At 42.3% G+C, this 26,164-nt stretch overlaps 2 protein-coding genes across 5 annotated transcripts in view; one reads left to right on the top strand and one right to left on the bottom strand.

The window, feature by feature from the left end:
- LOC118377574 (lysine-specific demethylase 6A-like) overlaps positions 1-16,341 on the bottom strand; it is a 60,789-nt gene extending 44,448 nt beyond the window's left edge. Inside the window, exons 1-2 of the mRNA XM_052513968.1 lie at positions 15,844-16,341; positions 15,642-15,705 (exon numbers count right to left, since the gene is read on the bottom strand). Of these exons, the coding sequence (XP_052369928.1) occupies positions 15,642-15,705; positions 15,844-16,019 (240 nt within the window). The 5' untranslated portion in view covers positions 16,020-16,341. The remainder of the gene's footprint in view (positions 1-15,641; positions 15,706-15,843) is intronic.
- A 1,153-nt stretch (positions 16,342-17,494) lies between these two features.
- On the top strand, positions 17,495-25,164 carry LOC118377573 (FUN14 domain-containing protein 1-like). 4 transcript variants are annotated; one of them, XR_008127743.1, is made up of 6 exons: positions 17,495-17,560; positions 18,608-18,788; positions 21,079-21,154; positions 21,553-21,687; positions 22,304-24,714; positions 24,843-25,164. XR_008127743.1 is itself a non-coding variant. In XM_035764511.2 (5 exons), exons 1-5 carry the CDS (start codon positions 17,542-17,544, stop codon positions 22,379-22,381), a joined length of 483 nt encoding a protein of 160 aa, XP_035620404.1. In that variant the 5' UTR covers positions 17,495-17,541; the 3' UTR covers positions 22,382-25,164. The 4 variants fall into 4 exon arrangements, 2 of the variants coding, with proteins under 2 accessions (XP_035620404.1, XP_035620403.1); XR_008127742.1 differs by having other exon boundaries at positions 24,747-25,164; XM_035764511.2 differs by having other exon boundaries at positions 21,553-21,681; positions 22,304-25,164.
- The last annotated feature ends 1,000 nt before the right edge of the window (positions 25,165-26,164 follow it).

Here is a 26,164-nt window from a genome sequence, read left to right as displayed (position 1 = left end):
TGTCAACAGTCTTTAGAAACTTGTTTCAGGCTTCTGCTATAAAGGAGGGGGGAATGGGAGCTGAATGGGTCATGGGTCTGGCAGAGTGTCTCAGGCTCGTGACGTGCGGTCCTGACAGAGTTAGCTCTCGTTCCAGTGCATTTCTACAGACAATGGAATTCTCCGGTTGGAACCTTATTGATGATTTATGTTAAATACATCCTAAAGATTGATTCTATACATCGTTTGACATGTTTATACGACCTGTGCCGGAACGTTTTGAGTTTTTGTCTGGACGTAGTGCTCGCGCCTCATGAAGATGGATTACTGGGCTGAACACGATAACAAGTGGCTATTTGGACATAAATGGACTTTATGGAACAAATCAGTAATTTATTGTCGAACTGGGATTCCTGGGAGTGCATTCTGATGATCACCAAATGTAAGTGAATATTTATAATGTTATTTCTAACTTCTGTTGACTCCAACATGGCGGATATTTCTTTGGCTGGATTGGGCTCTGAGCGCCGTACTCAGATTATGCTTTTTCCGTACTTAAAATCTGACACAGCAGTTGAATTAAGGAGAAGTTGCTCTTTAATTATGTGAATAACACTTGTATCTTTTGTCAATGTTTATTATGAGTATTTCTGCAAAATCACCAGATGTTTTGGAATCAAAACATTACTGCACATAACGCGCCAATGTAAACAGATTTTTGGATATAAATATGCACATTATCGAACAAAACATACATGTATTGTGTAACATGATGTCCTATGAGTGTCATCTGATGAAGATTAAAAGGTTAGTGATTAATTTTATCTATATTTCTGCTTTTTGTGACTCTATCTTTGGCTGGAAAAATGTCTGTTTTTTTGACTTGGCTCTGACCTAACATAATCATATGTTGTGTTTTTGCTGTAAAGCCTTTTTGAAATCGGACACGATGGGTAGATTAACAAGAAGTTTCATTCATTTGCTGTATTGGACTTGTTAATGTGTGAAAGTTACATATTTCTGAAAAATATTTTAGAATTTCGCACGCTGCCTTTTCAGCGGAATGTTGTTGATGGGTTCCGCTAGCGGAACGCCTGCCCTAGAAAGGTTACGGACAACAAAGTCAATGTATTGGAGGGCCCTCACAAAGCCCTGACCTCAATCTTATAGAACATTTGTGGGCAGAACTGAGAAAGCACGTGCGAGCAAGGAGGCCTACAAACCTGACTGTTACACCAGCTCTGTCAGGAAGAATGGGCCAAAATTCACCCAACTTATTGTGGGAAGCTTGTAAAAGGCTACCCGACACATTTGACCCAAGTGAAACAATTTAAAAGGCAATGCTACCAATTACTAATTGAGAGCATGTAAACTTCTGACCCACTAGGAATGTGATGAAAGAAATAAAAGCAGAAATAGATCACTCTACTATTATTCTGACATTTCAAATTCTTAAAATAAAGTGGCCTAAGACAGGGAATTTTTACTAGGATTAAATGTCATGAATTGTGAAAAACTGAGTTTACATACACCTTAGCCAAATACATTTAAACGTCCAACTTCAACAGTAAGTGCATATTAGCCACAAACACAAATGGAATGACTCTTGCCTAAGAGATCTGCTTAACCTTTTTCATGTTTAATTCACTGTGGCAAATTCTGGTGTCATTTACAGTTAGGCCCTATATCTGGGTGGCTCTTAGATCAGTCATTCACCAAGCGAGCGAGAGAGAAGGAAAAAAAGTATGTTTGAACAAAACCTATTCAAAACTGTTTGCAGATCGAGCACTTAAAGAATGTAGATAATGACCAGCCAATGATTAACTCGATGACAGCATTAGGTATGTCTCTGAAACGTGCGTGTCCGTGTGTGTTTGGGGAGGGTGAGGTGGATAAAACGTCCACTTGTCACTCAACTGGACTACCAAGTTCAGGGGAGCTTGTGCTATGACAGTGAACCAATAACACTAGTGAGTGAAGAGATTCACATATGCCCTTGGCCTACTCAATATTCATCAACGTTGAGGGATAGTGGGCAATACTGAGGTGTTAGATCACTCAGAAGGCAAGGAATGGGCTGGGCAAGAACAGAACCTAACATGGGTATACTATCTGTGTACGGCCACTAACTCCATTACAAAAGGAGTTCCCTCTGTGGGACCAATCATTTGGTTACATCCTGTGTGTTATGCAGACCAGACGAGAGACGTGCGTAAATGTCTGTTGTACTGCATATGGCAAAACAAAAAGGGGTACGTTCCAGAACCTAAAATTAACCCCGCCAAATGCAGGTAGATTTTGGCAAGATGTCTATTTCACCAAGATGTCTATTTCACCAGCCACATTGGCGGGTGGTCAGGGCTCTACAGTACAAGCATTTCACTCGCATCTGCAAATAAATATCTAGTTCAAAGTCAAGTATGAGCACATTTATAGATACAATAAATGCTGTAGTTGCTGTGGTCAGTGTCATTTTGTGCCATAGCTGGTTGCTAATCACACACAGTGAAAAGGTATTTACCCCCTTGTAAAAGGGCTCTACTTTTCCATCAAAATAAGTTTCATTAGCTGTCTGGGTGGCTGGTCTCTGACAATCCCACAGGTCAAGAGGAGCTGGATGAGGAGGTCCTGGGCTGGTCTGCGGTTGTGAGGCCGGTTGGACGTACTGCCAAATTCTCTAAAACAACATTGGAGGCAGCTTATGTTAGAGAGATGAACATTAAATTCTCTGACAACAGCTCTGGCGGATATTCCTGCAGTCAGCATGCCAATTGCAGATATCTGTGGCATTGGGTTGACAAAACCGCACATTTTAGAATGGCCTTTTATTGTCCCCAGCACAGGTTGCACCTGATCATGGAGTTTAAATCAGTTTCTTGATATGCCACACCTGTAAGGTGGATAGATTATATTGACAAAGGCGAAATGCTCACTAACAGTGATGGAAATAAATTTGTCCACAAAATGAGAGAAAGCTTTTTGTGTGTATTTGAGTTCACCTTACATGTTGCGTTTATATTTTTGTTCAGTGTGTGCATATGTAGCCTGAACAATGAAAAATAGCCTCAGACCTTTATTCTTCTCCACCAAACTTTACAGTTGGCACTATGCAGTCGGGCAATATGCGTTCTCCTGGCATCCGCCAAACCCAGATTCGTCCTGTCGGACTGCCAGATGGTGAAGCGTGATTCTTCACTCCAGAGGACGCGTCTCCACTGCTGCAGTGTCCAATGGTGGCGAGTTCTCCACCACTCCAGCCGATGCTTGGCATTGTGAGCTTAGGCTTGTGTACGGCTGCTCATCCACGGAAACCCATTTCCTCAAGCTCCCAACAGACATTTATTGTGTTGACGTTGCTTCCAGAGGCAGTTTGGAACTCGGTAGTGAGTGTTGCAACCGAGGACAGACGATGAGCTTGTTTGGCCTACCACTTCACAGCTGAGCGGTTGTTGCTCCTAGACGTTTCTACTTCAGAATAACAGCACTTACAGTTGACCAGGGCAGCTCTAGCAGGGCACAAATTTGACAAACTGACTTCTTGGAAAGGTGGCATCCTATGAAGGTGCCACGTTGAAAGTCACTGAGCTTTTTCAGTAAGGATATTCTACTGCCAATGTTTGTCTATGGAGATCGCATGGCTGTGTGCTCAATTTTACACCTGTCAGCAACAGGTGTGGCTGAAATAGCCAAATCCACTCATTTGAAGGGGTGTCCACATACCTGTCAAAAGTTGGGAAACACACTCATTCCAGGGGTTCTTTATTTTTAATATCTTCTAGATGGTAGAATGAAGACATCAAATCTATTAAATAACACACATGGAATCATGTAGTAACCAAAAGTGAGAAATTTAAGTATATTTTATATTTCAGATTCTTCAAAGTAGCCACTCTTTGCCTTGATGACAGCTTTGCACACTCTTGGTATTCTCTCAACCAGCTTCATGAGGTAGTCACCTGGAATGCATTTCAATTAACAGGTGTGCCTTGTTAAATGTTCATTTGTTAACTTCTTAATGCGTAAAGATCCAAATCAGTTGTGTTGTGACAAGGTAGGGGTGGTATATAGAAGATAGCCCTATTTGGTAAAAGACCAAATCCATATTATGGCAAGAACAGCTCAAATCAAATTACATTTTATTTGTCACATACACATGGTTAGCAGATGTTAATGCGAGTGTAGCGAAATGCTTGTGCTTCTAGTTCTGACAATGCAGTCATTACCAACGAGTAATCTAACAATTCCACAACAACTACCTTATACACACACAAGTGTAAAGGGATGAAGAATATGTACATAAAAATATATGAATGAGTGATGGTACAGAACGGCATAGGCAAGATGCAGTAGATGGTTTCGAGTACAGTATATACACTGCTCAAAAAAATAAAGGGAACACTAAAATAACACATCCTAGATCTGAATGAAATATTCTTAAATACTTTTTTATTACATAGTTTAATGTGCTGACAACAAAATCACACAAAAATGATCAATGGAAATCAAATTTATCAACCCATGGAGGTCTGGATTTGGAGTGAAACTCAAAATTAAAAGTGGAAAACCACACTACAGGCTGACCCAACTTTTATGTAATGTCCTTAAAACAAGTCAAAATGAGGCTCAGTTGTGTGTGTGGCCTCCACATGCCTGTATGACCTTCCTACAACTCCTGGGCATGCCCCTGATGAGGTGGTGGATGGTCTCCTGAGGAATCTCCTCCCAGACCTGGACTAAAGCATCCGCCAACTCCTGGACAGTCTGTGGTGCAACGTGGCGTTGGTGGATGGAGCGAGACATGTCCCAGATGTGCTCAATTGGAGTCAGGTCTGGGGAATGGGCGGGCCAGTCCATAGCATCAATGCCTTCCTCTTGCAGGAACTGCTGACACACTCCAGCCACATGAGGTCTAGCATTAGGAGGAACTCAGGGCCAACCGCACCGGCATATGGTCTCACAAGGCGTCTGAGGATCTCATCTCGGTACCTAATGGCAGTCAGGCTACCTCTGGCGAGCACATGGAGGGCTGTGCGGCCCCCCAAAGAAATGCCAACCACACCATGACTGACCCACCGCCAAACCAGTCATGCTGGAGGATGTTGCAGGCAGCAGAACGTTCTCCACGGCGTCTCCAGACTGTCACGTCTGTCACACGTGCTCAGTGTGAACCTGCTTTCATCTATGAAGAGCACAGGGCACCAGCGGTGAATTTGCCAATCTTTAGTGTTCTCTGGCAAATACCAAACATCCTGCACGGTGTTGGGCTGTAAGCACAACCCACCTGTGGACGTCGGGCCCTCATATCACCCTCACGGATTCATACCACCCTCATGGAGTTTGACCATTTGAGCAGACACATGCACATTTGTGGCCTGCTGGAGGTCATTTTGCAGGGCTCTGGCAGTGCTCCTCCTTGCACAGAGGTGGAGGTAGCGGTCCTGCTGCTGGGTTGTTGCCCTCCGACGGCCTCCTCCACGTCTCGTGATGTACTGGCCTGTCTCCTGGTAGCCTCCATGCTCTGGACACTACGCTGACAGACACCGCAAACCTTCTTGCCACAGCTCGCATTGATGTGCCATCCTGGATGAGCTGCACTACCTGAGCCACTTGTGTGGGTTGTAGACTCCGTCTCATGCTACCACTAGAGTGAAAGCACCGCCAGCATTCAAAAGTGACCAAAACATCAGCCAGGAAGCATAGGAACTGAGAAGTGGTCTGTGGTCACCACCTGCAGAACCACTCCTTTATTGGGGGTGTCTTGCTAATTGCCTATAAATTGCACCCGTTGTCTATTCCATTTGCACAACAGCATGTGAAATTTATTGTCAATCAGTGTTGCTTCCTAAGTGGACAGTTTGATTTCACAGAAGTGTGATTGACTTGGAGTTACATTGTGTTGTTTAAGTGTTCCCTTTATTGTTTTGAGCAGTGTACATATGAGATGAGCTAGTGATACATTTTTTACATCAATTTCTCCATTATTAAAGTAGCTGGAGTTGAGTCAGTATGTTGGCAGCAGCCACTCAATGTTAGTGGTGGCTGTTTAACAGTCTGATGGCCTTGAGATAAACAGCTTCTTTCAGTCTCTCGGCCCCTGTTTTGACGCACCTGTACTGACCTCGCCTTCTGGATGATAGCAGGGTGAACAGGCAGTGGCTAGGGAGGTTGTTGTCCTTGATGATCTTTATGGCCTTCCTGTGACATTGGGTGGTGTAGGTGTCCTGGAGGGCAGGTAGTTTGCCCCCGGTGATGCGTTGTGCAGACCTCACTACCCTCTGGAGAGCCTTACAGTTGTGGGCGGAGCAGTTGCCGTATCAGGCGGTGATACAGTCCGACAGGACGCTCTCGATTGGGCATCTAAAGGTCTGCGAGTGCTTTTGGTGACAGGAGGCTGAAGAAATGCGGCTTGAGGTTGAAGAGGCGCTGCTGCGCCTTCTTCACCACAGTGTCTGTGTGGGTGGACCAATTCAGTTTGTCCGTGATGTGTATGCCGAGGAACTTAAACTTACTACCCTCTCCACTACTGTCCCGTCGATGTGGATAGGGGGGTGCTCCCTCTGCTATTTCCTGAAGTCCACGATCATCCCCTTTGTTTTGTTGACGTTGTGTGAGGTTATTTTCCTGACACCACACGCCGAGGGCCCTCACCTCCCTGTAGGCCGTCTCATCGTTGTTGGTAATCAAGCCTACCACTGTAGTGTCGTCTGCAAACTTGATGATTGAGTTGGAGGCGTGCATGGCCACGCAGTCGTGGGTGAACAGGGAGTACAGGAGAGGGCTCAGAACGCACCCTTGTGGGGTGTTGAGGATCAGCGGGGTGGAGATGTTGTTGCCTACCCTCACCACCTGGGGGCAGCCCGTCAGGAAGTCCAGTGCCCAGTTGCACAGGGCGGGGTCGAGACCCTTTGATGATGAGCTTGATAATGAGTGGAGGGTATTATGGTGTTAAATGCTGAGCTGTAGTCGATGAACAGCATTCTCACATAGGTACTCCTCTTGTCCAGATGGGTTAGGGCAGTGTGGTTGGGTTTGCGTCGTCTGTGGACCTATTGGGGCGGTAAGCAAATTGGAGTGGGTCTAGGGTGTCAGGTAGGGTGGAGGTGATATGGTCCTTGACTAGTCTCTCAAAGCACTTCATGATGACGGAAGTGAGTGCTACGGGGCAGTAGTCATTTAGCTCAGTTACCTTAGCTTTCTTGGGAACAGGAACAATGGTGGCTCTCGAAGCATGTGGGAACAACAGACTAGGATAAGGATTGATTGAATATGTCGGTAAACACACCAGCTAGCTGGTCTGTGCATGCTCCGAGGACGCGGCTGGGGATGCCGTCTGGGCCTGCAGCCTTGCGAGGGTTAACACGTCTAAATGTTTTACTCATGTCGGCTGCAGTGAAGGAGAGTCCACAGGTTTTTGTAGCGGGCCGTGTCAGTGGCACTGTATTGTCCTCAAAGCAAGCAAAGAAGTTATTTAGTCTGTCTGGGAGAAAGACATCCTGGTCCGCGACAGGGCTGGTTTTCTTTTTGTAATTCCGTGATTGACTGTAGACGCTGCCACATACCTCGTGTCCGAGCCATTGAATTGCGACTACTTTGTCTCTATAGCTTGTTTGATTGTCTTGCGGAAGGAATAGCTACACTGTTTGCATTCGGTCATGTTTCAGGTCACCTTGCCCTGGTTAAAAGCAGTGGTTCGCGCTTTCAGTTTCATGCAAATGCTGCCATCAATCCACAGTTTCTGGTTTGGGAATGTTTTAATGGTTGCTATGGGTACCACATCACTGATGCACTTGAACAGACCTGAGCGCGGGAACTTCCTGTTTTAATCTCTGTCTATAGGCTGGGAGCAACAAAATGGAGTCATGGTCAGCTTTTCCAAAAGGGGGGGTGGGGGGAGGGCCTTATAGAAGTCAGAATAACAATGATCCAGGGTTTTACCAGCCCTGGTTGCACAATCAATATGCTGATAGAATTTAAGGAGTCTTGTTTACAGATTAGCCTTGTTAAAATCCCCAGCTACAATGAATGCAGCCTCAGGATACGTGGTTTCCAGTTTACATAGTTCAGGGCCGTTCAAATAAGCAAAGAGAAACGAGAGTCCATAATTACTTTAAGACATGAAGGTCAGTCAGCACGGAAAAATAAGAACTGAAAGTTTTCAAATGCAGGTTCAAAAATCATCAAGTTGTATGATGAAACTGGCTCTCTCGAGGACCGCCACAGGAGAGGAAGACCCAGAGTTACCTCTGCTGCAGAGGATAAATTCATTCGTTACCAGCCTCAGAAACTGCAGCCCAGATAAATGCTTCAGAGTTCAAGCAACAGACATATCTTAACATAACTGTTCAGAGGAGAAACAGGCCTTCATAGTCAAATTGCTGCAAAGATACCACTAAAGGACAATAATAATAAGAAGAAGAAGATGAAGAGACTTGCTTGTGCCAAGAAACATGAACAATGGACATTACACCAGTGGAAATCTGTACGTTGGTCTGATGAGTCCAAACTTGAGATTTTTGGTCCCAGCCGCCATGTCTTTGGGAGATGCAGAGTTGGTGAATGGATGATCTTGGCATGTGTGGTTTCTACCGTGAAGCATGGAGGTGGTGGTGTGGTGGTGCGTTGCTGTTGACACTGTTAGTGATTTATTTCGAATTCAAGGCACACTAAACCAGCGTTGCTACCACAGCATTCTGCAGCGAAACGCCATCCCATCTGGTTTGGGCTAAGTGGGACTATAATTTATTTTTCAGGACAATGACCCAACACACCTCCTGGCTGTGTAAGGGCTATTAGACCAAGGAGAGTGATGGTGCTGCATCAGATGACCTGGCCTCCACAATCACCCGACCTCAACCCAATTGAGATGGTATGGGTTCAGTTGAACTGCAGAGTGAAGGAAAAGCAGCCAACAAGTGCTCAGCATATGGAAAAGCATTCCAGGTGAAGCAGGCTGAGAGAATGCCAAGAGTGGGTAAAGCCGTCATCAAGGTAAAAGGGTGGCTCCTTTGAAGAATCTAAAATATATTTTGATTTGTTTAACACTTTTTTGGTTACTACATGTGTTATTTCATATGTTTGACATCTTCACTATTATTCTACAATGTAGAAAATCCTAAAAATAAAGAAAACCCTTGAATGAGTAGTTGTCCAAACCTTAGACTGGTACTGTATATGTTTTTTGCATTTTACCCCCCTTTTCATGATATCAAATTCCAATCGCATCGCTGCATTTTCCTAAACAGGCTCTGGAGAGGTGAAGGTCGAGTCATGCTTCCTCTGAAACATGACCCGCCAAACCGCGCTTCTTAACACCCACCCTCTTAACCCGGAAGCCAGCTGCACCAGTGTCTGAGGAAACACTGTTCAACTGATGACCGAAGTGAGCCTGCAGGCACACGGCCCGGCACAAGGAGTCGCTAAAGCCCCTCCCGGCCAAACCCTCCACTAACCCAGACGACACTGGGCCAATTGTGCGCCACCCCATGGGACTCCTGCTCAAGGCCGGTTGTGACACCGCCTGGGATCGAACCTGGGTCTGTAGGTGATGCGTCCCTCACTGAGATGCAATGCCTTAGACTGCTACGCCACTCTGGAGATTTTTTAATGTTGGAATTTGATTCTGTTTAACTATGCAAGTCAGTTTAAGAACAAATTCTTATTTACAATTACGGATTACCCCAGCCAAACCCGGACGACTCTGGGCCAATTGTGCACCGCCCTATGGGACTCCCAATCCCAATGTGATGCAGCCTGGATTCGAACCAGGTAGTGCAGTGACGCCTCTTGCGTCGAGATGCCGTGTCTTCGACCACTCAGTCACTGGCAACTGGAGCGGCTCAAGTGCCGGTAACCTCCCGACCTTAAAACGGACAGCTGAACATGCTTGCCTCATCTGTGATATTTTAGTTAAAAGACAGTTTACAAAGAATATAGAAAATTGAGCAATGTACCACATCACTTTTTACTAGTAATACATTTGTTTTTAAAAACATTAAAGCATGCTCATTAGTTTTTTTTTGTAAAAAGACATGAGTGGCTGGTAGAGAGATATATATATATATATCTGCCAGTGGCTGATGGACCAAAACTTAGTTTTGGGCCCTGGTACTTTCTCTTTGAACAGCTGAATAGTCTCAGCGTGATTGAGTGCATGGGGTTGTTTGTCTATGCCTTCCTATGTCACCATTCAGACTGACTGGAGATTTGTTTATGGTGGAAAGTGGGAGGGGCCAAGAGAAATGACAGACAGCACAGCTGAGGGAGGCCAAGCCCAGAATTCAACTTTCATCACAGATGACGAGATCAATCGAATTAAATTTAGCTGCGGCTTAGGCTTTATGAGAATGTGCGCACACACCACACAGTAGGCCTAACAAGCATTCAAGTTCATATAACAACAAACTAGATGAAAGTGTGCTGTTTACTCCAGTAAAGCGATGATGCCTAATGTGGCACTGGTATACAATGCTGCAGGAACGAACATTGGTGCTTGGTAATGAACTCCCAACACATTTGTTATTTCCTAACGAGTAACACATTTCATGTAAGTAAAACAAATACAATGATATGGGACAAAGCAAACAAGTTGTAAATGTGATTTTATACCAATAAACAAACTGCAATTGATTCCATAACATGTTAGCACTCCACTTCATATCAAACAAAGTCACAGCTGCTGCAAATAAATACAATAAATTGATTGTATACCCATTTGTAAGTGTGTGTGAATGTGGAGGGGGATGTTCATTCATTGATCTAAAATCAGTTTATTCCCAAAAAGGGCCAGGATGAGGGTGGCATGAAACATTGATGTTGTGTACTTGGATGGGGACAGTAAAAAACTTCCAAAGAAAGTAGCCGCTATTATGCTTCTTCCTTTTAATGTCATCCTCGTGCATTGAAGTTAATATGCAACACTCATTCAATGGTACAGTTGTGCACATCCCAAACATGTGGTCCCATGTTTCATGAGGTGAAATAAAAGAACACAGAAATGTTCCATTAGCACAAAACACTTATTTCTCTCAAATGTTGCATAGAACTTTGTTTACCTCCCTTTTAGTGAGAATTTCTCCTTTGCCAAGAAAATCCATCCACCTGACATGTGTGGCATATCAAGAAGCTGATTAAATAAACAGCATGATTATTACACAGGTGCACCTTGTGCTGGCGACAATAAAAGGCTACTAAAATGTCCAGTTTTCACAGCAAAATGCCACAGATGTTTGGTGACTGCAGGAATGCCCATCAGAGCTGTTGCCAGATAGAGAAATTAACATTCACCTACCATAAACTGCTTCCAACATCATCTTAGAGAATTTGGAAGTACATCCGACCGGCCTCAGAACCGCAGACCTCGTGTAATCATGACACCCCAGGACCTCCACATACGGCTTCTTCACCTGAGAGATCCTCTGGGACCAGCCACACAGACAGCTGATTAAATTGAGGAGCATTTCTGCCTGTAATAAAATCCCTTTGAGGGGAAAAACCCATTCTGATTGGCTGGGCCTGGTTCCCCAGTGGGTGGGCCTATGCCCACCCATGGCTGCACCCCTGCCCTGTCATGTGAACTCCATAGATTAGGGACTAAATAGCTGCACCATAGAGAGCATCCTGACTGGTTGCATCAATGCCTGGTATGGCAACTGCTCGGCCTCCGACCGCAAGACACTACAGATGGTAGTGTGTACGGCCAAGTACGTCACTGGGGCCAAGCTTTCTGCCATCCAAGACCATGGTGTTTGCCTACGGAGCCGTGAGGGGAACGGCACCTCAGTACCTCCAGGCTCTGATCAGGCCCTACACCCAAACAAGGGCACTGCGTTCATCCACCTCTGGCCTGCTCGCCTCCCTACCACTGAGGAAGTACAGTTCCCGCTCAGCCCAGTCAAAACTGTTCGCTGCTCTGGCCCCCCAATGGTGGAACAAACTCCCTCACGACGCCAGGACAGCGGAGTCAATCACCACCTTCCGGAGACACCTGAAACCACACCTCTTTAAGGAATACCTAGGATAGGATAAAGTAATCCTTCTCACCCCCCTTAAAAGATTTAGATGCACTATTGTAAAGTGGCTGTTCCACTGGATGTCATAAGGTGAATGCACCAATTTGTAAGTCGCTCTGGATAAAAGCGTCTGCTAAATGACTTAAATGTAAATGTAATCCAGGACCTCTATACCAGGCAGTGACAGGGGGGGGAAGGCCCTTAAAATGGTCAAAGACTCCAGCCACCCTAGTCGTAGACTTATCTCTGCTACCACACAACAAGCGGTACCGGAGCGCCAAGTCTAGATCCAAAAGGCTTATTAACAGCTTCTACCACCAAGCCATAAGACTCCTGAACAAGCTAATCAAATAAATGGCTACCCAGACTATTTGCATTGTCCACCCCTCTTTTACACATCTGCTACTCTGTTTATTATCTAAGCATAGTCACTTTACCCCTACTTACATGTACATATTACCTTGACTAACCTGTGCCCCAGTACATCGACTCTGTATCAGTAGCTCCTGTATATAGCCTCGCTACTGTTATTTTACTGCTGCTCTTAAATTATTTTTCACTTATCACTTATTTTTCTTAAAACTGCATTGTTGGTTAAGGGCTTATAAGTAAGCATTTCAATGTAAGACCTGTTGTAGTTCTACTCATTCTATTTCTATGTAGTTGCCACTTAATCCAGTGGCGGCGATACAGTGACCCAGTTCTGTCAGTGGAGTTGAACTCTGCGTTATCTGGGCGTAGATAGCTGTGCAACAGAGAGACTGTGTACCGTTCCAGACAGGGCAGACACTCAAAACTAAGAAAGCTATAGAAGATAATGAGTGGTAAAACACCTCACAGCAAACATTTTTTTTTTTACTTTAAAAAACACACACACACACAAAAAAAAAAATCAGGAGACAAGTGATATAAAAATGGAACTCAAACCAATTGAGGAAAACGGTCACGGTTTAAAAAAAATAAAGTGACACTGTCTAACAAATGTTGAGTCAGTAGCTTCACATAAGGCTACTGGTTTTATCATCATAATATCCAAACTTATCCCTGGTGGTCAATGCGCAATATAAAAACAGCTGATGGAGGTGGGCTACATAAAAAAATACAAATTTTAGAGAGGAGCAAGACAATTGCAAAACCAGGTGTAATGCAGCAGAAACGCATACGGGTCATTCATTTAGTGCATGAAAAACATGTTCCATTAATGTCAAGATTAAAATTGACCACATCCCTAGGAGTGTGTCATGTGATGGCTGGGGTGAATACCAGGGTGTAGGGTAGCAAGTAATGTTACATGGGGCATTTTGGCCAAGGGCTACATTCCCCAAAGTGCAAGGGGCTGGTTTTAGTATGTGACATCCTGCTAGCATCTGCCCACCCACTTCTCAGAGTAGGGATATAAGGAGTACCTTTAACCTATACAATATGAATCTAAGCAACCTTTAAAGTGAGACCTAAAAAATAAAAACGACATGACATTTTAAAATGAACTGTATCTCGGTTATGAAGAGAGAACGGGGTCATTCCTTCATTGGACCCCTGCATCACTTGAGATAATAAATGTGGACAGAATGCATGGGTATAAAGTCCCAGCTAAATGCCGAGACAGTGCAGTCTTCCCCCCGTATTCCTTTTTATTAAATAAATATATGATTATTTATCGCGATGTTTAACGGTCTCAGTGTAAAATTAAGACGACTCAACCCAGATATAAAGTATGTTTTTTAATTTAAATAAATAAGATCACCTTTGATAACTAACGATCACCAAAATACAAACTAGTCAGGAGAATCAAATTTAAAAAATGTCCCCAATGAGTCCCCATTAATTTTGTTACGTTTGAGTCACTCAAATAGCATAAGAACACAGGATAAGCCATGGCAAAATGTGTAGAATTGCAGGAAATTAGCTTCAAAATATCAACAGTGTCTCTGCCGCCAAGTGGGACGCTAAAATGTATGTCAGTGACAGCTCCATTAGCCACACTCCCACTACAAATCCAACTTTGCCACCGCTGCTGAAAAAAATACCAGGGGAAATAATGCAGCGAGAAGAGAATGGCTGAATTGGTGAGGGTTTGAACTGGCTGGCATTGTGGTGTGGCCAGTTTGCCATCATCTCTCCAGTGTTTTGAATTTGCAATAGAATATGCTTTTCTGTTTACGTTGCCAGCAAGCCTACTTTCTAAGCACCCTGGGAAGCCAATCACTTATTTTTGGTGGCAACATAGTATGGGGATAGAAGCTTCCTCCAATTGTAAACACCAACTGTGAAAATAAAAATGTCAATATAAATAGCAAAAATGTATAAATGTGTGTGCAACTTTGCCCTTTGTTCACTGTCCAATGTGCTAGCTACAGGTTGATGCTGGGATGCAAAACCAAGCTATGAAGGGACCCATCCAGAGGGTCAATGAAAACTGTCAACAAACCAACATAAGCCACACGGCTAAAGGGGTCAATCAAAACCTGCCAACGAATTGCATGTAATTTCGATCGATAGATGTTTTCATTGAGCTCACCACATAGCTAGATTTCGTTGTCACTACTCCCTGTCCCGCCATCTTGGACCGGCCCAAGCAGCCATGACTGGCTAGCTATCCAAACAGCTAACGCGTTTAGCTAACATTAGTTAGCAGCCGTTGGAACATAGCGAAAGCCCGTCTCGAGCTCTTCACAATCAAAACTAACTCCGGGGCACGAGAACGGCTCAAATTCATGCATACATTTTGCACGAGCCAGATACACAGTGCAGCAAGCAAACATACTTTCCTGGCACCATGGGACGTCTACTCCATAATAGAACGTTAAATCGCCATTAAAAACAACGTAGCCTTCCTAAACGTTAGCTAGTCCTCTGACCAAGTAAGGTCACTTTATCATACTCGGTAGATTTGGCTAACTGGCTACGAAACTTGACCTAAAGCTTATCACAGTAATGATGTTTTCTGTAAAAAGCCACATTCTATATGTCCCTGACCATTGAATCTCTAGCTAGCTAACATTCAGAATGAGCTGGCCAACTCCATAGTCCAACAACGCACGTTCCACAAGCTAGTTAACGTTATCAAACTAGCAGGGGACTAGCTAGACATTTGCCAGCAGGCTAAATGAAAAGGTTAGCATGTTCGTCTTATCAATATAAATGACAAGCCCGCAAGTATGTACTTGATACGTTATATTACACAGCCAGCTGGCTAACGTTAATTAGCTAGCTTCTTCAGCTACCAGGCTTGTTAGCCATTTCTACTGCACCCAATACAAACCAGCTTGGTAGAAACATTTGATATGACAAGCCTTTGTTACTAACAAATCGCTAAGTTGACGAGTTAGATAAATGCAAGGCCACCCTAATAACGAAAATAGCCAGTTGGGTTACTAAAACGTGCAATGGAAAAGCCGTTCATTTTCACTATTGGATGAGCTAGCAAGGGAAAGAAGTCGGGTAGGAACCGTGCGTAGCCGCAGGGTCGCTCTGCGCACATCGTGTGATGGGTGTATGGATAACCAGAGTCCGTGTCTCACCTGAGAGTGGACTGGCTATGTCAGTTAGTTTAACATTGTTACACGTATTACTATGTGGGCAAGAATGTAGAAGGTGCAAGTGTTGTGGTTCAAGGACCGGCTGGTCCTGTGTGTTTGCAACTTAGCGAGCTACCTTCAACAGTAAGGCCTTCGTTCTGGCGCCATCTTCATGAAGCCTCTGAAATCCAAACAGTGAGCTGCAAGCAAGAATACAACACAGGCGGTTCAGTATCACTTGCACTGCCGTGCAAATGGATTTAGCGTATAAAAACGGCAAACGCGTGTACAGAATATTAAGAATACACCAGAGGTGTGTGAAGGGCTTTGACTCCGACCTGTCAATTCCGACCAAGCTGTCCCTCTCTTGGGCTGTCAACGTCGGAAAGTCCTCCTCGGTTTCACTGGCTTTTCCCGCCGCCATTTTCTTTTCCTCATCACCACCAGAAGCCGAGCCGAGACTCCGAGCAGCAGCGCAGGCAGCAACAGCGAGCGAGACTCCGCACGATTGCATGGAATCGCGACGAGAGGGCGAACGAAATACTCCACCAAATCAAAGAAGGGAAAACTAAAAATGTATTAAGATAGAATAAACTTTTCTCCACGATCAAAACGCAATTCAAAATGGTAAATCCTTTCAGGAAAACAAGTACCCCTCCAAAAAGTATTCGCGTCACATTTTTAAGCGCCGTTTATGCAACTCATCAAATGTAATGCATGAAGTTCAATTCTTGCAGTTTGAAAAGAGTATTATTTGACCATAAAATTCCCCACAGCCACCAGCTTAAAGTTGTTATAATTGTGTCACACAAGCAAGCGAACCCACGCGCCGCCGTAGTCACGCCTCTCCTACCTCTTCAGCCAATAGAAATGTCTGAATATCAGCATATGACATGAAGTTTTTTTTTTACCAATCTTCATTTATCTTTTTACAAACCACAGAAATCAGTTATACCTGTTCATTATTTCTCAAAATCAATAATGTATATATTTTATAGGTATTCAAATTTATTGATTTGTTTTGCAAAGTGCATAAATAACAATGTTAAATAACTACATGCAAACTGTCATATTACTAAATACATTTAAGAGTGACAACTGAGAAATTTGTGCAAATACTTGATACCAGTATTATTTGCTGTTGATGGGTAAGCATGTCTAAATAAAATGTTGCAATGATGTGTGGAGGTAAGGACTTACACAGTCCTAATCAGAATTCTTACCTCCACAATCAGAATTCTTACCTCCACACATCATTGCAACGTTTTATTTAGACATGCTTACCCATCAACAGCAAATAATACTTGTCAAAATTTTCTCACCCTGCAATGTTCACATCATAATAATCATCATCCTTGCCCAAGGCCCCACATTCCTATACATTTTTTGTGGTTGATACCAATTTGATCTGTTTGCATTTTTGTTTTAATGTACTAGCTAGTTCTACTGTATTTATGTGCAGTATATTTACTGTGTTATGAATTACATTCTTACTTTTGTACATGTCTTGAAAATGAAATGTATAGCAATCATTCTTGTTGGTGTTTTTTCCCCCCAGCTGTGGACATTTTCAAAATACCCAGACTCATTTGGTAGACAAGACATATCCACCCAATGTAAAATCCTCAAATCTAATTATCCAAATAGCTTTTTTGATATATCATAAAACCCTTAACATATTACTTTATAAAATCTTACTATTTATGTTGATATCAATTGATTATATATAAGTTACAGTATTTGATGTAGATTGGAATTACATTCAAATCAATTTAAATGTTCAAGGGATAAAGTGATAGCTAATTTGGGCAGAAATTGAATCTAATATGATGGAAATCGAATCATATTTTGTATGGAACATTTTTATGCTTCCAAATGAAATTGTCAACATTCTGCAACATTTCAAAGAAAGAGCAAAGTGTTAAAATACTGATGTGGCAAAGCATCATTCTGTAGGCGGGGCCAGCAGAGGTTTATAAAGCTCAGGGGCGGGGCTTGCATACAGCGGACAACATCCTGATGTAATTTTCTCCAAAATGGCGGATCGCAAAGAAGGTTAGTGCTTCCCCATGTTTATGGATAAAATAATCTCGAATTATAACAATGAATCAGCTATACTATATATAGATAGTTCCAATATCAAGAAATCTAAACACTCAAATATTGCTATTCTTTCACCTGCGGCTTTTGACAGGGGGACTTTACTTACTAGATGGCTAGGTTTGGTGCTAGCAATTTAGCCTAATTTCTAAACAATGGCATGCAATCGCCCATCGACCCAAATACCAGCCATTGGCATTGTGAACCTATTTGTTTTTGTCACCCATGGCGTCTATCCCGACTATTGTAACATTATCGCAGATATACACTTTATAGTAATGACGTGAACGTGATTACCAACTAAATAAGTATTCCAGTCATGTTTTAAATCAATATTCAATGAATTCATGTGTTTTTGTGAATTCTATCAATACTACTATGAAGTTACAGCAAAGATTTAGATGCATGCATTGGAACTGTTTCTTGACTGTGGTAATTGGACTGAATTTGGACCTGAAACCTGCCCTAGGTTGCCTAGATTATATAAAAACCTGCCCTAGGTTGCCTAGATTATATAAAAACCTGCCCTAGGTTGCCTAGATTATATAAAAACCTGCCCTAGGTTGCCTAGATTATATAAAAACCTGCCCTAGGTTGCCTAGATTATATAAAAACCTGCCCTAGGTTGCCTAGATTATATAAAAACCTGCCCTAGGTTGCCTAGATTATATAAAAACCTGCCCTAGGTTGCCTAGATTATATAAAAACATGCCCTAGGTTGCCTAGATTATATAAAAACATGCCCTAGGTTGCCTAGATTATATAAAAACATGCCCTAGGTTGCCTAGATTATATAAAAACATGCCCTAGGTTGCCTAGATTATATAAAAACCTGCCCTAGGTTGCCTAGATTATATAAAAACCTGCCCTAGGTTGCCTAGATTATATAAAAACCTGCCCTAGGTTGCCTAGATGATAGAAAAACCTGTCCTAGGTTGCCTAGGTGATATAAAGTGAAAGCAAAACTGTTTAAATTATTTGTATGTCTTTCCTTCATCCCAGATGACATCTTATCAGAAAAGGATGAGCTGGAGAGCGAGGATGAGACCTATGAGGTGGTGGACCTGACAGAGTACGCCCGGAGGCACCAATGGTGGAGCATGGTGTTTGGGAATAACTCTGGTCCCCTCGCAGAGAAATACTCTGTGACCACGCAGATTGCGATGGGAGGGGTCACTGGCTGGTATGCAACCCAAAGCAAAGGTGTATAGGCTAAATATGCTTATTATACAAATGTCTGGATCTTTGGCCCCTCGGAAACACATCAACACATTTCACTGATGAAATGCATGGTATGAGTCGGTGATGTAGTCAAGTCACTTAACCTTGAGTCCCTAGTAGAGGTCGACCGATTAATCGTAATGGCCGATTTCAAATTTTCATAACAATCGGTAATCTGCATTTTTGGACACCGATCATGGCCGATTACATTGCACTCCACAAGGAGACTGCGTGGCAGGCTGACTACCTGTTATGCGAGTGCAGCAAGGAGCCAAAGTAAGGTGCTATTTAGCATTAAACGTATCTTATAAAAAACAATCAATCTTAACATAATCACTAGTTAACTACACATGGTTGATGATATTACTAGGTTATCTAGCTTGTCCTGCGTTGCATATAATCAATGCGGTGCCTGTTAATTTATCATTGAATCATAGCCTACTTTGCCAAACGGGTGATTTAACAAGCGCTTTCGCGAAAAAAGCACTGTCGTTGCACCAATGTGTACCTAACCATAAACATCAACGCCTTTCTTCAGGGTCAGGGTATATGCAGCAGTTTAGGCCGCCTGGCTCGTTGCGAACTGTGAAGCCTATTTCTTCCTAACAAAGACAGCCAACTTCGCCAAACGGGGGATGATTTAACAAAAGCGCATTTGCGAGAAAAAAAAGCATAATTGTTGCACGAATGTACCTAACCATAAACATCAATGCCTTTCTTAAAAACTACACAGAAGTATATATTTTTAAACTTGCATATTTAGTTAAAATAAATTCATGTTAGCAGGCAATATTAAACTATGGAAATTGTGTCACTTCTCTTGCGTTCATTGCACACAGAGTCAGGGTAAATGCAACAGTTTGGGCCGCCTGGTTCGTTGCGAACTAATTTGCCATAATTTTACGTAATTGAAGGTTGTGCAATGTAACAGGAATATTTAGACTTATGGATGCCACCCGTTAGATAAAATACGGAACGGTTCCGTATTTCACTGAAATAATAAATGTTTTATTTTTCGAAATTATAGTTACCGGATTTGACCATATTAATGACCTAAGGCTTGTATTTCTGTGTGTTATTATGTTATCATTAAGTCTATGATTTGATATTTGATAGAGCAGTCTGACTGAGCTGTGGAAGGCAGCAGCAGGCTTAGAAGCATTCATTCAAACAGCACTTTCGTGCATTTGCCAGCAGCTCTTCGAAATGCTTCAAGTATTGAGCTGTTTATGACTTCAAGCCTATTAACTCCAGAAATTAGGTTGCTGTAACCGATATGAAATGACTAGCTAGTTAGCAGGGTGCGCGCTAATAGAGTTTCAAACGTCACTCGCTCTGAGACTTGGAGTAGTTGTTCCACTTGCCCTGCAGGGGCCGCGGCTTTTGTGGAGCGATGGTTAATGATGCTTCGAGGGTGGCTGTTGTCGATGTGTTCCTGGTTCGAGCCCAGGTAGGGGCGAGGAGAGCTATACTGTTACACTGGCAATACTAAAGTGCCTATAAGAACATCCAATAGTCAAAGGTGTATGAAATACAAATGGTATAGAGAGAAATAGTCCTATAATAACTACAACCTAAAACTTCTTACCTGGGAATATTGAAGACTAATGCTAAAAGGAACCACCAGCTTTCATATGTTCTGAGCAAGGAACTTAAATGTTCGCTTTGGCACATATTGCACTTTTACTTTCTTCTCCAACACTTTGTTTTTGCATTATTTAAACCAAATTGAACATGTTTCATTATTTACTTGAGGCTAAATAGATTTTATTGATGTATTATATTAAGTTAAAATAAGTGTTCATTCAGTATTGTTGTAATTGTCATTATTACAAATAAATAAATAAAAATTGGCAGATTAATCGGTATGGTCTTTTTTGGGTCCTCCAATAATCGGTATCAACATTGAAAAATCATAATCGGTCGACCTCTAGTCCCTAGTGTTCCAGTCCGAGTCCTTTATTCCCAAGTCGAGTCACAAGTCCCTTGGTAGTGCTAAAAGCTGTGGTCCAACCATTTAAAAATCTAAATTCTCGCCAACTGTTGGTACATTTTAAGGATATATCTAACATTTGCTGTTGTAGCTAGTAGGCCCCATATTTTAAATTATGCATCAGAGAGATTTTCTGACAACAAAGTCAATTCTGGTCCAGTCTGAGTTGAGCTATGAAAATTGAGACTTGAGTCAAGTCTGAGTCCTGGACTCGAGTACTACAGCACTGCTATCAGTCACTCCTCTCTCTCACATTCAGGTGTGCAGGATACTTGTTCCAGAGAGTAGGGAAGATAGCTGCAACTGCCATAGGTGGAGGGTTCCTGTTATTACAGGTAAGAGATGCATCATATTTGTATTGAGTCAACGCTGGGTACATAATACACATCTCTATTCCATTTTTAAAAGTTTATTTAACTAGGCAAGTCCGTTAAGAACAAATTCTTATTTACAATAACGGCCTGCCCCGTCCAAATCCTAATCTGCAAGACGCTGGGCCAATTGTGCGCTGCCCTATTGGACTCCCAATCACTGCCAGTTGTGATACAGCCTGGAAACTAATCAGGGTCTATAGTGACGCCTCTAGCACTGAGATGCAGTGCCTTACTTCACATCAACTAAGGCGCCACTTGGGAACACCAATGACATCACATGTTACAACGTGAACGGAGTGCCACTTCACATGCAACCCAACAATCCTCACTCATTTTCCTTTCTGCACCTTCTCCTGCAGATAGCGAATCACAGTGGCTACGTGCAGGTAGACTGGAAGAAAGTGGAGAAGGATGTGAACAAAGCAAAGAAACACCTGAAGAAGAGAACCAAGCAAGCAGCCCCTGAAATTAACTCCTTCTTCGAGGAGGTAAAGGTATTAATTACACTGCCTGACTTTACTAATCATTGTTTTATGGTAGGCTATTGTGCCTATAGTATTGTGTGATTCTAAAAGGTGAACATGTTTGAGATGTGTGCGTGCTCATTGGTCCTTTACTGTTCATTTATTCTGTGAGACCAACACTGGTACCTGGGTGTGGGAGCTGCTTTTTGATTCAATTGGATTGCCAGTCCGCTTGAATCTCAGTGCCTTGCATTGCATGTACTTATGAGGGAAAAAAAGGTATACTTAATTACATATTTGGGGGGAAATAGCTAAGTTCATAAATATCTGAGTCATCCGCAGCCATTTGATGGACTAATAATGCAGCAACATCGCCCTCTCGCGAACTCACACTGTAAAAGCACATTTCTGGATTTATCACAAGCAGAAACTAAAGTATACCCTGCGTATAAGAATCTTATTTTTCCCAAGCAGAAACTAAAGTATACCCTGCGTATAAGAATCTTATTTTTCCCAAGCAGAAACTAAAGTATACCCTGCGTATAAGAATCTTATTTTTCCATCTATTATCACTTATAACCCTTCAGTTATTGGAGGTGACCTCTCACAGCCTGCTTGTTTCCTCTCCTCCTTCCCCTCTCTGCAGGCCACAGAGTTTGTCAAGAAGAACATTGTCCTGTCCAGCGGGTTTGTGGGTGGATTCCTCCTGGGCTTGGCCTCCTAGTGACGTCGGGGCCAATTCACGACTGAGGAAGTCGTTACATAGGAAGAAGGAAGCTGTCATTACTGTGAACTGAGTCACCACACGGGATGTTGTCATTAACTGTGAATCGTTGTCTTTCTCCCAGCACGGAACTAGTCATGAAACGGGTTTGGGAGGAGGCTGAACATGTGAAGCTGCCACTTTATGCCTCCCTGGCTGCTCTCTTCCGTTACTGCCCAACTGATCAGATTCTAGCTTGTCCACCCTCTTTTTATTCTATTTATCTGGTGGTTTCTGATCCAGGATCAGTTGTTTGGGCCTGTTGAATATGGAATTTTATACTTCATATTCATAATCAGCACTACCCCCAACATCAATGTATGTGAAAATGTCACGTTTCTATGTTTTGATTCAGCTATATTATATACAGATATTTGTTCACCGTCATATGGTGTGCATCATGTGATTTGAATCAATTAGTGAACATTGCCTACTCATAATTGGTTGAAATCACGATGCACACCAGATGATGCCATTAGAAAAACGAATTTTGACTTCAAAACATAGAAACGTGGCATTTTCACATATGTTGATGTTAGGGTAGTTCTGGAGATGATGAATACAATGTTGAAAATGTTAGAAATGTTACTTTAAGTGCACAACGCGACACCTCTTGATATACTACTAATATACTGTACCACACACTGGACATAGGATTCCTTGGCCCCTGTCTATCTGGTGCCCTCTTTTACCTGGAATAACAGGTCTAGGATCAGGAATGTGTCCCAAATGCCCATAGTGCACTACATTTGACCAGAGCCCTATGTAGGAAATTAGGGTGCCATTTGGGACACAGGCCAGCTCTCTAATGTACTGTAGGTATATCAGTGTGCAGGTTAGCGTTTTTCATAAGGAATCTTTTTCTGGGGGCAGCTCTGCAGAATGGTCACTAGCTGGCACAGCCACAAAATCTGATTTTAAATCTAACTGTTAACCCTAATGCCTAACCTTAAATTTAGACCAAAAAGTTTAATGTAGTTTTCATGAATTTTTACAATATAGCCAATTCTGACTTTGCAGCTGGCCTATCCAGTGGATTTGCTTAGTTCTGCCTCCAGGACAAGACTCATTCCAAAAAATGTGAACCTGCTATCAGTGTAGTAATAGGAAAACATGTGATTTAGTCATGTGTAGAATATACTATCAGTTTTATAGATAGAAGGAAATGTACAGTGTAAAGTCAGTGTTCAGTTGCTTATGAGTTGTTCCATATTGTGTCTTTAACTATTTAAATATTACGTGTCAGGAGTATGATTTTCCATTAGTTTCTGTACTTCACCAAGTGCACATTAACTTCTTACTGCCGTTAACCTCCATATGTTCTGACCTCCTGAGTGCTATTTTGAAATCTTGATAACCAACCAACCATAACTATAGATGTGTCTTATGATTCTGTTTTATCAAATAAAGTTGCCTGATTTTTGTTGGTTAGCAATGTTAACAGTTGTGTGTGTGGTCACTGGACTGCATGGCAGACATGCATACAATCAGGGCTTGGTGTGTACACTGAGTGGATTAACAGTCTATCTTGACACGTTTAACTTCTCAACAATATATTTATTTTGATTATTAAAGCCAGCATGACTTTTCAGATTTCAGTAGCTCTATGGCTGCCTTTACACAGGAAACCCAACTCCGATCTTTTGCCAAATTATTGGTATTTTGGCCGATCAGGTCAGATTTTTTGCCAGTAATTTTGGCAAAAGATCAGAATTGGGCTGCCTATCTTAAGTGTAGTCTATGAGTTCCGGTAATGCAAATGTCCAGATTTTATGATGTGAATAGAAATGGATGTGTCAGCATGGAGGATGGATTTGTAATAACCACCATGCATGTCACAGCAACAATGAATGAGCATTGTCACAATACTAAGATATTTCACCACTATGTCTCTGTATTCATCTTCACTGTGAGATCTGCTTTTGAAAGGTACTGCATGTAGAAAGTGACAAAGGAAGATACTCATCAAATCAATCTAAAATAAGTACTAATTGTCATTTTTTTTGTGTTTACCTCTGTCACAGAGTACAATGTCAATTAATTAAAAAAAAATGTTTTTGTTTATATTAAATGCACATTGAATTGGGGTTTAGTCCTGATAGGCTTTCTGTAGCTTGGGATTTAGTCCTGATAGGCTTTCTGTAGCTTGGGATTTAGTCCTGATAGGCTTTCTGTAGCTTGGGATTTAGTCCTGATAGGCTTTCTGTAGCTTGGGGTTTAATCCTGATAGGCTTTTTGTAGCTTGGGATTTAGTCCTGATAGGCTTTCTGTAGCTTGGGGTTTAATCCTGATAGGTTTTTTGTAGCTTGGGATTTAGTCCTGATAGGCTTTCTGTAGCTTGGGATTTAGTCCTGATAGGCTTTCTGTAACTTGGGATTTAGTCCTGATAGGCTTTCTGTAGCTTGGGGTTTAATCCTGATAGGCTTTTTGTAGCTTGGGATTTAGTCCTGATAGGCTTTCTGTAGCTTGGGATTTAGTCCTGATAGGCTTTCTGTAGCTAGGGATTTAGTCCTGATAGGCTTTCTGTAGCTAGGGATTAAGTCCTGATAGGCTTTCTGTAGCTTGGGATTTAGTCCTGATAGGCTTTCTGTAGCTTGGGATTTAGTCCTGATAGGCTTTCTGTAGCTAGGGATTTAGTCCTGATAGGCTTTCTGTAGCTAGGGATTTAGTTCTGGGATTTATAAAGTACTCTTTGTCAATTGACCTTTCAAATAAAATTGTATTGATTTATTGTAATTTCATAATGACCTGTCAGAGGCATATTGATTTGTGTAAATAATGACTTCAATGTCTATTGAGCTGAATGAAGCTGAAAACAGAGGCAGCCATGATGTTACCTCACCAGAGTGCCTCTCTCTACTGTGTGTTACTGTAGCTGCCAGCACCACACTACCACTGGTCCCTCCCTGTTGCTATGGAAACTGCTCTTTTTCTCCTTCTCTCTTCCGCTTGCTGTCTTGTGTGGTGTGGCCTTCCCTCTTTTCCACTCTCTTTCTCGCTGCCTTTCTCTCGTTCTCTCTCTCTGTTTCTCTCGCTTTCTCTTTCCAGTCCTGCCTTTTTCTTTGTTTTTACCTCTATCTATCTGTGAGTGTGCCCATGTGTAATGGTATAGGGGTAGAGATGACCATCCGATGACCACATCACCAACCAATCGGATCATCAATAGCCCCTAATAGATCCAACCAATAGTAGGGTAAAGCCAGAGTATAAGCACTATGGAAACTGCAAGGGATGTTTTATAATAGCAGCTCGCCCTAGTGGCACCAGATACCGGTACACCTCAGTCAGGCTGTTCAAAGCAATTGTGTTATTAATCCATTGATCGTAATATAAGGGCTGCATCTTCATACTTAAACCTCCTTATATCTCCTTTATCTGCACTGATCTGAAAAAAAAAATAGGAAAGGCAAATTTGATATGGTGCATGCATATACTAGGTACTGGCTTTCACCAGTTACTTCATATTAGTAGAGGAGAAACAAATTATTTTATTGAGATACAACCTAATCCATGCCTTCAGGCAGCTGGCTCCAAAGGGTCCAAGCCAAACAATAGTTAACTCTGTCACAATCAGTTTGTTGAGAGCTGTCATTAGTATGGTTACGCAATACCCTCTCTGTCGTACTAGTCAGTGGACAAAGTCAGAGATGAAATGTCAATGCATGTTAGAATAGCAATGTTCATTATTCATAGTACAATAATTCATAGTAATTAGTACAGTGAGAAGCTGCCTTTTTATACGAA

This window comes from Oncorhynchus keta, unplaced genomic scaffold (assembly GCF_023373465.1).
Source record: "Oncorhynchus keta strain PuntledgeMale-10-30-2019 unplaced genomic scaffold, Oket_V2 Un_scaffold_14384_pilon_pilon, whole genome shotgun sequence".
Taxonomy (NCBI): Eukaryota; Metazoa; Chordata; class Actinopteri; order Salmoniformes; family Salmonidae; genus Oncorhynchus; species Oncorhynchus keta.
The sequence above is the reverse complement of the archived record's forward strand: the minus strand, read 5'-3'. Positions and strand labels throughout refer to the sequence as shown.